The sequence below is a fragment of the Globicephala melas genome, chromosome 1 (genome assembly GCF_963455315.2).
Source record: "Globicephala melas chromosome 1, mGloMel1.2, whole genome shotgun sequence".
NCBI lineage: Eukaryota > Metazoa > Chordata > Mammalia > Artiodactyla > Delphinidae > Globicephala > Globicephala melas.
The window spans coordinates 93,616,027-93,631,538 of record NC_083314.1 but is presented as its reverse complement, the minus strand read 5'-3'; the positions used below and the strand labels follow the sequence as shown (position 1 = coordinate 93,631,538).

Sequence of the window (15,512 nt, the reverse complement as noted above, 5' to 3'; positions counted from 1 at the left end):
TACTCCTCCTTTTTCATTTCTAATTCTGTTGATTTCAGTCTTCTCCCTTTTTTTCTTGATGAGTCTCGCTAATGGTTTATCAATTTTGTTTATCTTCTCAAAGAACCAGCTTTTAGTTTTATAGATCTTTGCTATTGTTTCCTTCATTTCTTTTTCATTTATTTCTGATCTGATCTTTATGATTTCTTTCCTTCTGCTAACTTTGGCGCTTTTTTTTTCTTCTTTCTCTGATTGCTTTGGGTGTAAGTTTAAATTGTTTATTTGAGATTTTTCTTGTTTCTTGAGGTAGGACTCTATTGCTATACATTTCCCTGTTAGAACTGCTTTGGCTGCATCCCATAGGTTTTGGGTCATCGTGTTTTCATTGTCATTTGTTTCTAGGTATTTTTTGATTTCCTCTTTGATTTCTTCAGTGATCTCTTGGTTATTTAGTAGTGTATGTTTAGCCTCCACATGCTTGTATTTTTTACAGTTTTTTCCCCTGTAATTGATATCTAGTCTCATAGCATTGTGGTTGGAAAAGATACTTGATACCATTTCAATTTTCTTAAATTTACCAAGGCTTGATTTGTGACCCAAGATATGATCTATCCTGGAGAATGTTTCATGAGCACTTGAGAAGAAAGTGTATTCTGTTGTTTTTGGATGGAATGTCCTATAAATATCAATTAAGTCCATGTTGTTTAATGTATCATTTAAAGCTTGTGTTTCCTTATTTATTTTCATTTTGGATGACCTGTCCATTGGTGAAAGTGGGGTGTTAAACTTCCCTACTATGTTTGTGTTACTGTTGAATTCCCCTTTTATGGCTGTTAGCATTTGCCTTATGTACTGAGGTGCTCCTATGTTGGGGCGTAAATATTTACAATTGTTATATCTTCTTCTTGGATCAATCCCTTGATCATTATGTTGTGTCCTTCTTGGTCTCTTGTAATAGTCTTTATTTTAAAGTCTATTTTGTCTGATATGGGAATTGCTACTCCAGCTTTCTTTTGATTTCCATTTGCATGGAATATCTTTTTCCATCCCCTCACTTTCAGTCTGTATGTGTCCCTAGGTCTGAAGTGGGTCTGTTGTAGACAGCATATATATGGGTCTTGTTTTTGTATCCATTCGGCAAGTCTGTGTCTTTTTCTCGGAGCATTTAATCCATTTACATTTAAGGTATTTATCGATATGTATGTTCCTATTACCATTTTCTTAATTGTTTTGGGTTTGTTTTCTTAGGTCTAGAGAATTTCCTAGAGAAGTTCCTTTAGTATTTGTTGTAAAGCTGGTTTGGTGGTACTGAATTCTCTTAGCTTTTGCTTGTCTGTAAAGTTTTTAATTTCTCTGTTGAATGTGAATGAGATCCTTGCTGGGTAGAGTAATCTTGGTTGTAGGTTTTTCCCTTTCATCATTTTAAATATGTCCTGTCACTCCCTTCTGGCTTGAAGAGTTTCTGCTGAAAGATCAGCTGTTAACCTTATGGGGATCCCCTTGTATATTATTTTTCCCTTTCTGCTTTTAATATTTTTTCTTTGTATTTAGTTTTTGATAGTTTGATTAATGTGTCTTGGTGTGTTTCTCTTTGAATTTATTGTGTATGGAACCCTCTGTGCTTCCTGGACTTGACTGACTATTTCCTTTCCCATATTAGGGAAGTTTTCAACTATAAACTCTTTAAATATTTTCTCAGTCCCTTTCTTTTTCTCTTCTTCTGGGACCCCTATAATTCGAATGTTGGTGCGTTTAATGTTGTCCCAGAGGTCTCTGAGACTGTCCTCAATTCTTTTCATTCTTTTTTCTTTATTCTGCTCTGCGGAAAAAAATATTTCCACTATTTTATCTTCCAGGTCACTTATCCTTTGTTCTGCCTCAGTTCTTCTGCTATTGATTCCTTCTAGAGAATTTTTAATTTCATTTATTGTGTTGTTCATCATTGTTTGTTTGCTCTATATTTCTTCTAGGTCCTTGTTAAACGTTTCTTGTATTGTCTCCATTCTGTTTCCAAGATTTTGGATCATCTTTACTATCAGTACTGTGAATTCTTTTTCAGGTAGATTGCCTGTTTCCTCTTCATTTGTTTGGTCTGGTGGGATTTTACCTTGCTCCTTCATCTGCTGTGTGTTTTTCTGTCTTCTCATTTTGCTTAACTTACTGTTTTTGGGGTCTCCTTTTCACAGGCTGCAGGTTCGTAATTCCCATTGTTTTTGGTGTCTGCCCACAGTGGGTAAGGTAGCTTCAGTGGGTTGTGTAGGCTTCCTGGTGGAGGGGACTGGTGCCCATGTTCTGGTGGATGAGGCTTGATCTTGTCTTTCTGGTGGGCAGGACCACGTCCAGTGGTGTGCTTTGTGGTGTCTGTGAACTTATTATGATTTTAGGCAGCCTCTCTGTTAATGGATGGAGTTGTGTTCCTGTCTTGTCAGTTGTTTGGCATGAGGTGTCCAGCACTAGAGCCTGCTAGTCATTGAGTGGAGCTCGGTCTTAGCGTTGAGACGGAGATCTCTGGGACAGCTCTCGCTGATTGATGTTATGTGAGGCCAGGAGGTTTCTGGTGGACCAATGTCCTGAACTCAGCTCTCCCACCTCAGGGGCTCAGGCCTGACACCTGGCCGGAGCACCAAGATTCTGTCAGCCACACGGCTCAGAAGAAAACAGAGAGAAAAAAGAAAGAAAGAAAAATAATAATAAAATAAAATAGTTATTAAAATAAAAAAATATTACTAAAATGAGAAAACTAAAAAAGTAATAAATAAAAAAAGAAGAGAGCAACCAAACCAATAAACAAATCCTTCAATGATAACAGGAGCTAAAAACTATACTAAGATAAACATAAAAATCAGAAACTAGTCAGTCGCATACAGCAAACCCCAAGTCTACAGTTGCTCCCAAAGTCCACCACCTCAATTTTGGGATGATTCGTTGTCTATTCAGGTATTCCACAGATGCAGGGTACATCAAGTTGATTGTGGAGATTTAATCCGCTGCTCCTGAGGCTGCTGGGAGTAATTTCCCTTTCTCTTCTTTGTTCACACAGCTGCTGGGGTTCAGCTTTGGTTTTGGCCCCACCGCTGTGTGTAGGTCGTCCTCTGGTGTCTGTTCTTTGCCCAGACAGGACGGGGTTTAAGGAGCAGCTGATTAGGGGGCTCTGGCTCACTCAGGCTGGGGGGAGGGAGGAGTACAGAATGCGGGGCAAGCCTGCGGTGGCAGAGGCCAGCATGACGTTGCAACTGACAGAGATGTGGCATGTGTTCTCCCGGGGAAGTTGTCCCTGGATCACGGGACCCTGGCAGTGGCGGGCTGCACAGTCTCCCAGGAGGGGAGGTATGGATAGTGACCTTTCCTTGCACACAGGCTTCTTGGTGGCGGCAGCAGCAGCCTTAGCGTCTCATGCCCGTCTCTGGGGTCCGCGCTGATAGCCGCAGCTTGCGCCCGTCTCTGGAGCTCCTTTAGGCAGTGCTCTGAATCCCGTCTCCGTGCGTACCCCAAAACAATGGTCTCTTGCCTGTTAGGCAGCTCCAGACTTTTTCCCGGACTCCCTCCCAGCTAGCTGTGGTGCACTAGCCCCCGTCAGGCTGTGTTCGTGCAGTCAACCCCAGTCCTCTCCCTGGGATCTGACCTCCAAAGCCCGAGCTTCAGCTCCCAGCCCCGTCCTGTCCCGGCAGGTGAGCAGACAAGCCTCTCGGGCTGGTGAGTACCAGTCGGCACCAATCCTCTGTGCAGGAATCTCTCTGCTTTGCCCTCTGCACCCCTGTTGCTGCACTGTCCTCCATGGTTCTGAAGCTTCAACCCCCGCCCTGCCACCCGCTGTCTCTGCCAGTGAAGAGGCTTCCTAGTGTGTGGAAACTTTACTCCTTCACAGCTCCCTCCCCAAGGTGCAGGTCCCGTCCCTATTCTTTTATCTCTGTTTTTTCTTTTGCCCTACCCAGGTACGTGTGGAGTTTCTTGCCTTTTGGGAAGTCTGAGGTCTTCTGCCAGCGTTCATTAGGTGTTCTGTAGGAGCTGTTCCACACGTAGATGTATTTTTGATGTATTTGCGGGGAGGAAGGTGATCTCCACGTCTTACTCCTCCGCTATCTTGAAGGTCCTCCCCATACTGGATTATTTGTTACAGCCCCAAACAGTAATAACCTGAAAGCCTCTCAATAGGCTACTGGATAAACTGTGCTAAACCCATACCTGGAATAATAATCAGCAATAAAAAGAAAGAACTTCTTTCACTTAGCATTATGTCGCCCAAGTTCTTCCATGTTTTGGGAGGATTTCCTTCTTTTCAAAGTCTGCATAGTATTCCATTATGTTATATACCACATTTTCTTAATTTACTCATTCATCCACTGATGGATATTTAGGTTGCTTCCAAGTCTTTCCTGTACTTATATGAGGAATCTAAAATAGTCAAACTCATAGAAGCAGAGAGTAGAACAGGGGTGGCCAAAGAATGGGGGAAGGGGGAAATGGGGATGAAGTAGTCAAGGGTACAAGTTTCAGTTATGCAAGACGGATAACTCCTAGAATTCTACTGTACGGCACAGAGTTTATAGTTAGTAATACTGTACTATATACTTTCTTAATAGGGTAGGTCTTAATGTTGAATGTTATTAATCACAAAATAAAAAATAAAGAGGACAGGAGGAAACTTTTAGAAGTGATGGGTATGTTTATGGCATAAATTATGGAGATAGTTTCTCCAAACTCATCAAGCTGTATGCATTAAGTATGTACAGCTTTTTGTATGTTAATCATACCTCAATAAAGCAGTTTAAAAAAAACGATAGAACTATTGTTACACAAAGTAACATGTTTTAAGCTCAAGATAGTTACATTAAATGAAAGAAGCCATATGAAAAAGAAAACATACTATATGATGTACTATATAAAATTCTGAAAAATGCAAATTCATAGTGTGAAAGCAGAACCACAGTTGGCTGGGGGTTGGGGAAGGGCAAGAAGCAGAGGCAGGAGGGAGATTACAAAGCGGCACACAAAAACTCTGGGGCCTGATTTTATCATCTTGACTAACAGTGCTTTTACTTATATATACATTTGACAAAAATTATCAAATTCAACTGCACTTTAAGTATGTGTACCTGATTATATATCTCAAAGTAGTTGTTATTTTTTTTTAAGTGGCATTAGTAATCCAAGTAGGAGTAGTTTCTGCAGGAGACTGCATTACGAATAGGACATAAGGAGGCAGAGACTGAATACAGACTACTCTCTCAAGAAGTTCAGCTAGGGAATGGGAGAGGGAGAAGATGAGAGGGAGTGAGGGAGTAGGAGACTGACCTAACTAGACAACACTTTGAGTTATATGTGGTTTTTTTGTTTGTTTGTTTTTACATCTTTATTGGAGTATAATTGCTTTACAATGGTGTGTTAGTTTCTGCTTTACAGCAAAGTGAATCAGTTATCCATATACACATGTCCCCATTATCTCTTCCCTCTTGCGTCTCCCTCCCACCCTCCCTATCCCAGCCCTCTAGGTGGTCACAAAGCACTGAGCTGATCTCCCTGTGCTATGTGGCTGCTTCCCACTAGCTGTCTACCTTACGTTTCGTATATGTATTTTAAGATAGGAGGAACTTGAGCATATTTATAAGCTATAGAAAAGGAGCCAGTGGAGAGAATGAAATTGAAAATGTAGGGGTCAAGAGCCAACTGATGAAATTTGGGATGGAAAACTCCAAGCAAAAGGTAAGCCTTGAGTAAGAGGACTCTTATGCGTACACAAGGTTTGTCTTGTGGTTGGGCTGGGAGATGCAGGAGTGGATGGAAGAGTTAGTAGAATTGAAGTCTGTCATTCTCTCTCTTCCTTTTTTGGGAAGAATGAGGTATGAGAAGAGTAGGATACTTAAGAAGGATGGTGGAGCTCTGGAAAAGCCACTGGCTACAGAAACTGAAATGTGGTTGCAGCTAAATGTCCAACTTAGGGGCATTCTTCTATAACAAGATGGCAGACAATAAGATAGTTTTGTACAAACAAAATAGCTATCATTTACACATGTGCAATGGATTATTATCTAACAGTCCTTTTCTGGTCTCTTCACCCCTAGAAAATGTCACTCATGTGCTAAGCTTTCTGTTGATCCCACCCTTTTCTTCCTCAACACACAACACTTTTAACACTCTTTCTTTAAGATGTTGGGAAGTATTGCTAACATATACATGAAAATACAGAATAATTTAATGAACAGCAATGTTCTACCATCAAGCTGTATCAAATCTTATCACTATACCCTATTTACCTCAGTTAACAAAACCCTTGAACCAAAGCAGGCTAACTGGATGAGAGAGATTTCATCACCAGCAAACATCAATATACTCACTTACTTTTCACATTTTCTTTATTTCATAAATAATGCCCGTGGTACCTGTAATAGCTTCAGGTATTACTGTGGGTAGGCACAAATGAAATATAGCCAGAAATGGCCACTGGCAAGCTAGTAAGGTAGTTCCTCTGAAGTGAAGTGCTAATATGTGAAAGCCATGTGAATTAGATGATACCCAAGGTCCTACTTTTGGAAAAAATGCTCTGTCAAAGTATGAATTCTTAATATAAATGGTAATTCTGATTCATAGCACAGACACTATTTTCTTTAGTGTTCTAACACTCATTGCCACTTTAGCGTGAGTAAATTTGAGGGTGGTTAATAAAAAATATTTTTCCTCACATCATGTAAAATTTCTGAAGCTTGAAAGCATACAATCATTTTCTAAAGATAGCTTTATTCTCCAAGTGGTAATAAATCATCCGTTAAATCTAAAAAACTGTAATGTGGATAGTACCTGCCAAAACAGACTGTGTGCATCTCCTCTCAGAAGTTCAACTGTATCTCCTGCCTGGATGTGTAACGGGGGTCCTTCATGAAGAGCAGGGGCTGGCATTCCAGTATAGTTCCTAATGGCCTGCATCTTTGGTAAACCTGAAAATAAGCAACACAACACTTAGAATTGAGAAAATTATAAAGTGTGAAGTCCAAATGCACTTTTAAAAAACCAAAGCTATTATTAACATTAAAGAGGTTTTTTTTTTTTTGCGGTACACAGGCCTCTCACTGTTGTGGCCTCTCCCATTGCAGAGCACAGGCTCCGGACGCGCAGGCTCAGCGGCCGTGGCTCACGGGCCCAGCCGCTCAGCGGCATGTGGGATCTTCCCAGACCGGGGCACGAACCTGCGTCCCCTGCATCGGCAGGCGGACTCTCAACCACTGCGCCACCAGGGAAGCCCAACATTAAATAGTTTTAAGAGCACCAAGTCCAAGGAAACATTTGAGGCAATCACAAATGGAATGTTTTTCAACTTTCTCATTATCGGAGATGGTTATGGAATAAGATACACATTTATCCCCTGATTCCTTACATTCTTTTCCTCTCCCTCACCATCAATCTCTTTTTAGTTGAAAAAATATTTCTTTCAGCTGATGCCTGCTTCATAAAATACATGTCACGTACAGTTTAATGGAAAAGAATCATTTTTTTCATCCTCTCTATCCTTTCTGCCTGTTATTTTCCTCTTGGGCATTGGCTGATTTCATCACTAAGGAGGCTCACCCTTTCTGTGTATGTATCGCATTGCCCAGTATAAGGCTCATATCTTAAGGTTATCTTTGTAATTCAAAAGCAAAAAGGTGATGGATGTGCCACTGCAATACTTAAGACATTTATATGGAGAAATTCTTCAGGCTCAAATTTAGGCTTGCAAAAGAGACCCAATAACGGGAACATGTCTAAGCCAACAGCATCAACAAGACTTGAAATACAGATGCAGGCCTTTTTGTTGTATTTCTTGGAATGGGCAATGAATGCCTCAGTTCAGTATTTCATTTTCGTGAACGGCAGCTCCAACTGCACCCAGGCCTGGCTGCGTCGGTGCTGCTCACAAATGGATCACCTCAGTCACCTTTTCATCTGGAGGTGAAAAACTGCTCCTGCCTACGAGACAGATCGCTCATAAACATGGTACCTGTTACACACTGAGGCACTTAAGTCATCGCTTATTACACTTCAAGACTTTTTATTCTAGTGACTGAACACAGTGAAGCTATAATTGGCTGGAAATGTTGCACTAAATAGAGGAGGATGAATGACAGTCATTCAGTTCTAGGTGTCCAAGTTACCTCGAAAGGACCTCGATATCTAAATGAAATGCTCCAGCAAACAGTTTAATAAAGTCCTCAAAATCTGTTTTCCAATAACCATGCCAGGAGGGGAGAAAACAAGTGCGGCTAGAAACTAAACAGAACTGAAAAGTTTTAGCCAACACTTTCTCATCAACCCAGTCAACCTGAAGGCAGAAGGGCTGAAAAGCCATGTGCCCTTCACCCCAGTTTAATGGCTGTTAACGGCCAAGACATGTTATGAGCTGCCACATCTCCCCTTTCTTCAGTTCTTATGCCACAGAACCGCAGAGGGATGACTTTGATCCCATATCTCTCATGGAGTATTTCCCCACCAGATGGTATAAGGTGGTGGCGCCCTTACCCAAACAGCAGACTTTATTGTCTTTTCCAAAACAACACTCAAAGAGAACTCTTCTCAGACAAGTGTTTACCAGATTCAATCTTAACACACTGTAAATTCCTGGAGCATAGAAAGAGCTTATTTTACAGTTTTTATTAAGATACTGTTGTTAATATAAAATGGAACCTAAATATCCCATGCACACCAAAATGGATTTAGAAGTTCAATATATGGAAGAGGATGCCGTCTAAAGCAGAATTTTTTCAAAGGAGCGTGGTTTGCACGATAGTTATCCCATGTTGAGGAGCCAGAATTGCAGTTAGCCTCAGTTTTCCTGAGCACTGCTAGAGCAAGGAAAGCATTTTGTTCAGAAGGATCCCTTGATAATTTTGTTTTTACGTCAATTTTTAGATAAAGGCTGAAGGCAAGAAAGAAGAGTTTTTAAACCTGAAAGAGCTGACGTGACCTTAACTACTGGGACAAGGTGAGTAGTGGGAAGGGGCATGGCCTTCGCTGCAATTGTCTCTGTAGACAAGGCCCACAGGGACAAAAAGAAGCAGTGCCACGTGACAAATGGTGGAAACAGTAGTTCTCTTATTGCTGATATGTCCAAGTTATTTTCAAGAAGAAATGATTGAAAATGCATAGAGTATTTAAGAAGAAAAATTAAGTTTGATGACATTTCACCAGCCAAATATAGATTAGGGATTAAAATACAGAATGCCCAGGCTACATACAAAGGCTATGAAGTGTCAGGTATAGAACAATCCTGCCTCATTTATCTTTTTTACTGGACTAGAATGCCCATAACACATGACCTACTAAAGTCATGATATTTAAAACTGAAAGCAGTACATATATTAATATACTTTGGTCAAGGAATGAGACCCAAGTACTAGTCTTACGATTTACTTTGGACTAAGCAACCTTCAGACTGATGGACTTGGTTTTCATAGTCTTATTTATTCCTGATTTTTTTCATTGACTCTATCTTTTCTGCTCTTCCTTTCTTCTTGGTTATGAGCTTCTTTTGGAAAGTTGATTGAGTAGCACACTAGCATAGTGTGTGTTGCTGATCTCATTCCTAAAACAAAAATTGTGTGACCTCGCCAAGAATTATGGTTGAGCCCAGGTAATAGTCAAAAGGACATTGCTACTGGCCTGAATTCAGCCATACGTGATTTGCAAACTACAATGTTTATTTGACCCATATGCTTTTTTGTGGGATGAGTTATGGACCTATAATATAATGGAATTTATATCTTTTAGTCATTTGTTAGGATCATCTTTGGCTATTTATTTCCGATTGGTCAGCACCTCTTATTTCAGGATGACCTGTCAGGGCTACAGGGCTATCTACGCAGATCGAAAGATAAAAGGAATGAAACAAGGGCACAGGGACAGGATGAATTCTGACACTCTGCCCCTTGCTTCTGACACCTGCATATAGTAGAAGTTCTACAGTACTGGTGGGATGAATGGCTGCTTTCTAAAAGGCCCCTTTATATTCCTTCCTTTTATTAAAAAAAAAAGACACGGTGACATTGCTAAGAATATGAATATAATCACATTAACTGAGAGATAAAAATGCAATTAAAATAAGAAGAGAGGGAGTGGGTTAAACTTCATGTCAGCACTCAGCCATCAGTATAATTGTTGACACAATCTACTGCCACAGCAGGCATTCACACCTCATAAATGAGATCAAGAAGGGAGAAGAAATTAGATTTACAGATGTTCATATTTCAAATAGCCATTTAGTGTTGATTTAATGTAGGTTTTCTTCTCCCCTTATAAAATATCTGACAGGTTTTAACCTCTGTTTAAAAATGTCCAGGACAGAACATTCACTACACCTTCCTATGACAACTCAGTCATTGTTGCATATAGTTTATTAACAAGCTCTATCTGAAACTTATTCAAAACTCTAACTTCTCTCCGTTGACCTGCCTCCTTCCATCTGGAATTATGCTGAAGAAGGCAATTCTCCTTTTTATAGATTAGTCTTTCAAAATTTGTTCAGGCTTAAAATTCCTAGTTCCTCATTTAAAAAAAAAATCTTATTTTCCTTTGGTTATCCATACTTCAAAGGATTCTGAGATGCAAAACAGTACAAAGCTACAAAAGCAGAACTGTAGTTTCCCTCATTGATACTGAGCAATCAGCAATAAATAGCTAAAAGTTATTCTAAAAACTGATTAAAATATGTAAATTCCATTATATTATAAACTCATAACTCATCCCAGAAAGCTGCTTTTTTCTTCTTGGTTAAACATGGACCCAATAGTTGGTTGTTTAGTTTCTTTCTGCTCCAGAACTGAATTTATAATGGATATATTGGTATAATTACAAGACTGCTCTTCAAAACCTGAAAAGTTATACTGCAACTACCTTCAGATATTAAATGCAAAATAATCATATGTAATGCCAACATGTACAGGTAAGCAACTGTGGAAGTTCCCAAAACTTTATATAATCAAGAATCCTTATCTAAGGGAATATAGTTAAAATGGCTGAGACAAAATTAGATCTCCTGCCAAATGTTTAGTCATTTCAGCTTGTTTTATTCCCTTCAACAAATGCTCTGATGTACAGCCAACTATATCCTTAATGCATAACTTGTGGACAATTGTGCCCTTTAACTTTTGTTCACACTAGCAATTATGCTTAGTCTTGGCATCAGACAAGGTCCCCAAGTCATCCTTATGCACGAAGAATTAACAAACAGAAGGATCAACAATATTAAAATGACGGTTATACTCCAGTAATAGTCACGGGGTTCTCGTTAAATAAAACCGAAGCCAATGTAATTATGTGGAACACTAGGGTTTTCTAAAACAATACAGAAGTGTTTTTAAAAAGGGGATCTGAAGCAAGATTTCCTTTCACATCTGAATTCAATACCACTAAGAGTGATATATGCCAAGAAATGATTTAAAATGTACTTTTTAAAAAGGAGTTAATTCTAGGTAGAGTTCTATTGGAAAGTTGCTAGATATAAACTATTTCACTGATAATTTTCACATAAACCCTCAATGAACTTAGCCTACTGTACCTGTATCAGCCACTGTGGCTTCTGAGAAGAGTGACCGGCACAATAGAGATTAGTATCTATTCACGAGGCTGATATCACTGCCCTAATGCAATGGGTTTCCCTGGGGCAATAACTTAGAGCAGAGTGCTGTGTACTAGATAAATGAGCTGTCAGTAATGGTACTGGCCTTTCACCTCTGAGGCCTAATTTAAAATCTAAACACAGCCGCATTAAAAAAGAATTAGTTTTGCAAGATGTCAGAGGATGTGGTTAGTTTATCCTGGGAAACTGATCATAAGCATAACAGAGCAAGGCCAGGCTTCCTGCCCTCAAAGAGCCTGTAGTGTACTGAGTAGACAGGTGAACTAAAGACAGTAATACAATTGGGCATGGGCTCTTGTCCAGGGGGACCTTTTTCCAAATATGCCTATTAAGAAAAATTTCAGGGGATTGTTTTTTAAGTCTTCAGTAGGACCCTGAAATAATGTGTTTTATCTTTTCTGTAAGTCTCCTAGGTGTGGTTTCCAAATCCTAGACAGGTATGGGAATCACATTCTCATGGGGACAGGAGCAGGTCCCATGACCAACATCCACCACTTCCAAACTTGCATTTGAGAAAACTGTGCTGCCTGGCACATCTCAGCTCTTCCTGACACAAGTTTACAATCTAACCAGCAGGTCTGATGATCAGGCTGAGTCGACTGAACTGCTGGCAAGTGAGGTGGCCCGGGATGCTGGGCCTCCCCTGCCCATCACATCTTCCAGGGCTCTTCCCCGCGAAGCCGTGCACCTTCGTTCACTTACTGATCTTCACGGAGGAGCACGTGGAGCCTTATAATGGAAACCATCTGTTACAACAGAAGCAGACAAGTTGGTGGAAAACAAACTGGTCTAAAGAACTAATTGTTCACAAAGGGAACACTCAATGATTTTGAAGATTTTCACCCAGAGGATCCTACTTTAATTTTATAAACAATGATAAGTCAAGTGAAGGAAACAGCACTGTCACTGCTCACATAAAAACAAGCATCAGACAGAGATACTTTTCTCCAACTTTATAAACACTGCCTAGTCACTCTTTGGCACTATGTATTGGAGTATTAGTGAACCAAGGGTGAAAGATATAATAATTCCTTTTGGAAATTTTTTCTATTTATTAAAAAGATTTTATAGGCTACCAATTATAAAAGAACTATACAATTTCATGTGTTACTTTAAAATCCATGCAAATTTAACATTCTGTTCTGTTGAATAAGTGACAAAAAAATGTTTCCCTAAAATCTTAAATAAAATCAAAGCTCTAAAAGCTTGTGCCGTTTGTCAGACCCCTAGAAAACCACCACTCCTAGGGGTGGGAGTAGAGCCATCTGAGGAGTGCAGCCTGAGCTATCTCAGGATCTTCTTTAAAGACAGAAAGAGAACACAGTTACACAAGTTCAAGGCAAGAGCTCTGCCACCTAGTCCAACCACCTATGTTTCTACCTTATAAAACTCTTAGACTTGCCTCCTAGTTTAGTCCTCCCGGGTACAGGCCAGTCATTCTCTGCAACCTGCAGGGTACAAGGTTGTGGCAGAGAGGGGTCTCCTGATGTCAACTGATACGTGTTTGGGGATCATCTGAATCCCTGCTGGGTATGCAGTGTTATCCTGAGGAGCAGGAAAAGAGGAGGAAGAACTCTCCTTCCAGTGGGGAAAGATTGGGAGCTCCCAAGATTTACTAAATTCTAGGAGGAGAATAATAACTCTCACTGGTGTATTCTAAAGACAGAGGCTTGAGCGCCTCAACTTCAAAAAAAAAAAATTATTCTTGACAAGCTATGGAACTCTCAGTGACTGACACGTCCCCATGCAGCTCTGTGGATCTGTGAACAAGTGGCCACATGAAGTTCTTTCTACAGTAAATTAGTATCACTTAAACCACATCATTCTGCTGTTCTGACCACACCCGAGTGGATCAGGGATGGTGATTAATCCCAAGGTTGCAATGAATATGCTGACCATGTGAGACACGAGTGGCTGAAAAGGAGCATTGAAAGGAGACTGCCCAAAGGGCGGCCCTCAGAATGAGGGCCCTCAGAATGAGAATGAGAAACAAGACAGTCCAATTTGCTCTCACAACATGAAAGCAGCAGGCAGATACAGGTCAACAGGGAACAATGGTTTCTGACCTTAGAGAAGAAGAGATGACTGGGATTACTAGTTTCCAGAACTGTTGGTCCTGAGAGATTCTTATATAGCCTGCTGTACCTTTCCCCTTCATGGAAAGTACTAAGATATGGAGTGACTATTGAGAAGATTTCCTGGGCTGTTTTCTTACCCCCTGAGCAGAAACCCGCATCTCCCAAACCACTCAGCACGTTTCTTTCTTGCAACCAAAATAAACCTTTAATAATCCAGTCTTAAAGGCTATCTAAGGAATAAGATAAAGTAAAAGTAAAAATGATTAAGGGAACTCTGCAATAACCTAGTTTCCATTCTTTGTTCTATGAGTTCATTCATTTATTCAACAAATATTTACAGATTATTCATCATGTGCAGGTACTGGCCTAGCCACTGGGATTGCAGCTGTAAATAAGAATGAGTTAATAAAACTCACATTTTAGTGGAGAAGACAAACATAAAAACAAATGAACAAATACAATAATACCAGATTGAAGTTATATATAGAAGAGTTTAGAGAAAGGTACTGGATTAGAGAGTGACGAGGGTGTATGTTTGAGTGGTGAGGACACGTTTCTTTAGAAAGTGATCAGGTGAGGTTTAAGACCTGAGGAGAAAGCAGTGATCATTTGGGGCACAGCTGGGGGTTGGGAGGTGGAAGGTGGTAATTAAACAGGCAAGCGAGACAATAAACATGAAGACTCAGACTGCAATGACCTTGAAGTACTTGAGGGACAGAAACATGGCCAGTGACATCGCATGAAAGCAACTGATAAATTTTAAATATATGCGGTCTTGAGAGTCTGGCCCATTTCATCAGTTCTTTCATACATGCATCCTGTTGAATTATTTGAAATTTATTAAACAGGTCAAGTTCTCATTAACATGCTGCCCCTTCTTCCTGGCATATACTTGCTGTTGTCTGTACACCCAGGTTACAGTGCACCCAAGGAGGGGGGAAATCTAACTCACTCCTCTCATTTTTTTAAAACTCAAATACGACTTCTGCTAAAAAACCTTCTAACATTCTCTTAAGTATGAGTTTAAGTGCCTGAAACATATGCTCCCTTAGACGTTCATGCTTCCTGCTTCAATCCCACTTACCACACCAAAATTACTTATCTAGCTAGTATCAAATGTAAATACTAGACCATAAGCATCTTCCTATGTACAGTCTTTGTAGAATTTATATATTAGACTGTGACCACCTTGGTGACAAAGATTGTGTTCTTTGTCTTGATGAATTCTTTTGGAAGAAAGAAGGAAAAAGGTAGCTATCCTCTCCCAATAGCCACCCTTCCAAATACACACAAACACACACATACACACACACACTGAATTACACCCAAATCAGCTCTCTAGTCAACCATTTCTTCCCATTTTTACTTCCTCCCATATTCAAAACTTATGTTTCAAATTGGCCTTTCCTCATCCACTCTTATAATCCTTGACTGTCCTGCACAATGCCACCTGAATGACTTTTTAAAATGTAAATTATGACCTCTCTCGCCTGAGATGGTCTGCATTCTGCCTATGGAATGTATATCTCTCTAAATAACTTGCTTTCATGTAAATATATATATTTAAATAAATATAAATATATTAAAATATATAAATATATTAAAAATATATATATTATAAAATAGCATTCTCTTATGTAAAACCCTTCCCACTGCACTCAGAATTAAATCTGACCTTCTGGCCACAGCCCATAAAACCATATACTTTTAGGCCCCTGATAACTCTCCAATCTCATCTTGTTCCAATCTCACACTTGCTCACTGTTTTCCATCCTACTGAGCTTTTTATACTTGCTTAAACACGCTGAGCAAGTGGGTCCAGCCAAGACAGTCTACATTATGAACCCTGACTT

The 15,512-nt window shown here is 39.9% G+C and overlaps 1 protein-coding gene across 3 annotated transcripts in view; it reads right to left on the bottom strand.

The window, feature by feature from the left end:
- VAV3 (vav guanine nucleotide exchange factor 3) overlaps positions 1 to 15,512 on the bottom strand; it is a 396,567-nt gene that overhangs the window by 81,718 nt on the left and 299,337 nt on the right. For all 3 annotated transcript variants that reach the window (XM_060301805.2, XM_060301801.2, XM_030868866.3), the window contains exon 20: positions 6,772 to 6,908. In XM_060301805.2, the coding sequence (XP_060157788.1) occupies positions 6,772 to 6,908 (137 nt within the window). The remainder of the gene's footprint in view (positions 1 to 6,771; positions 6,909 to 15,512) is intronic.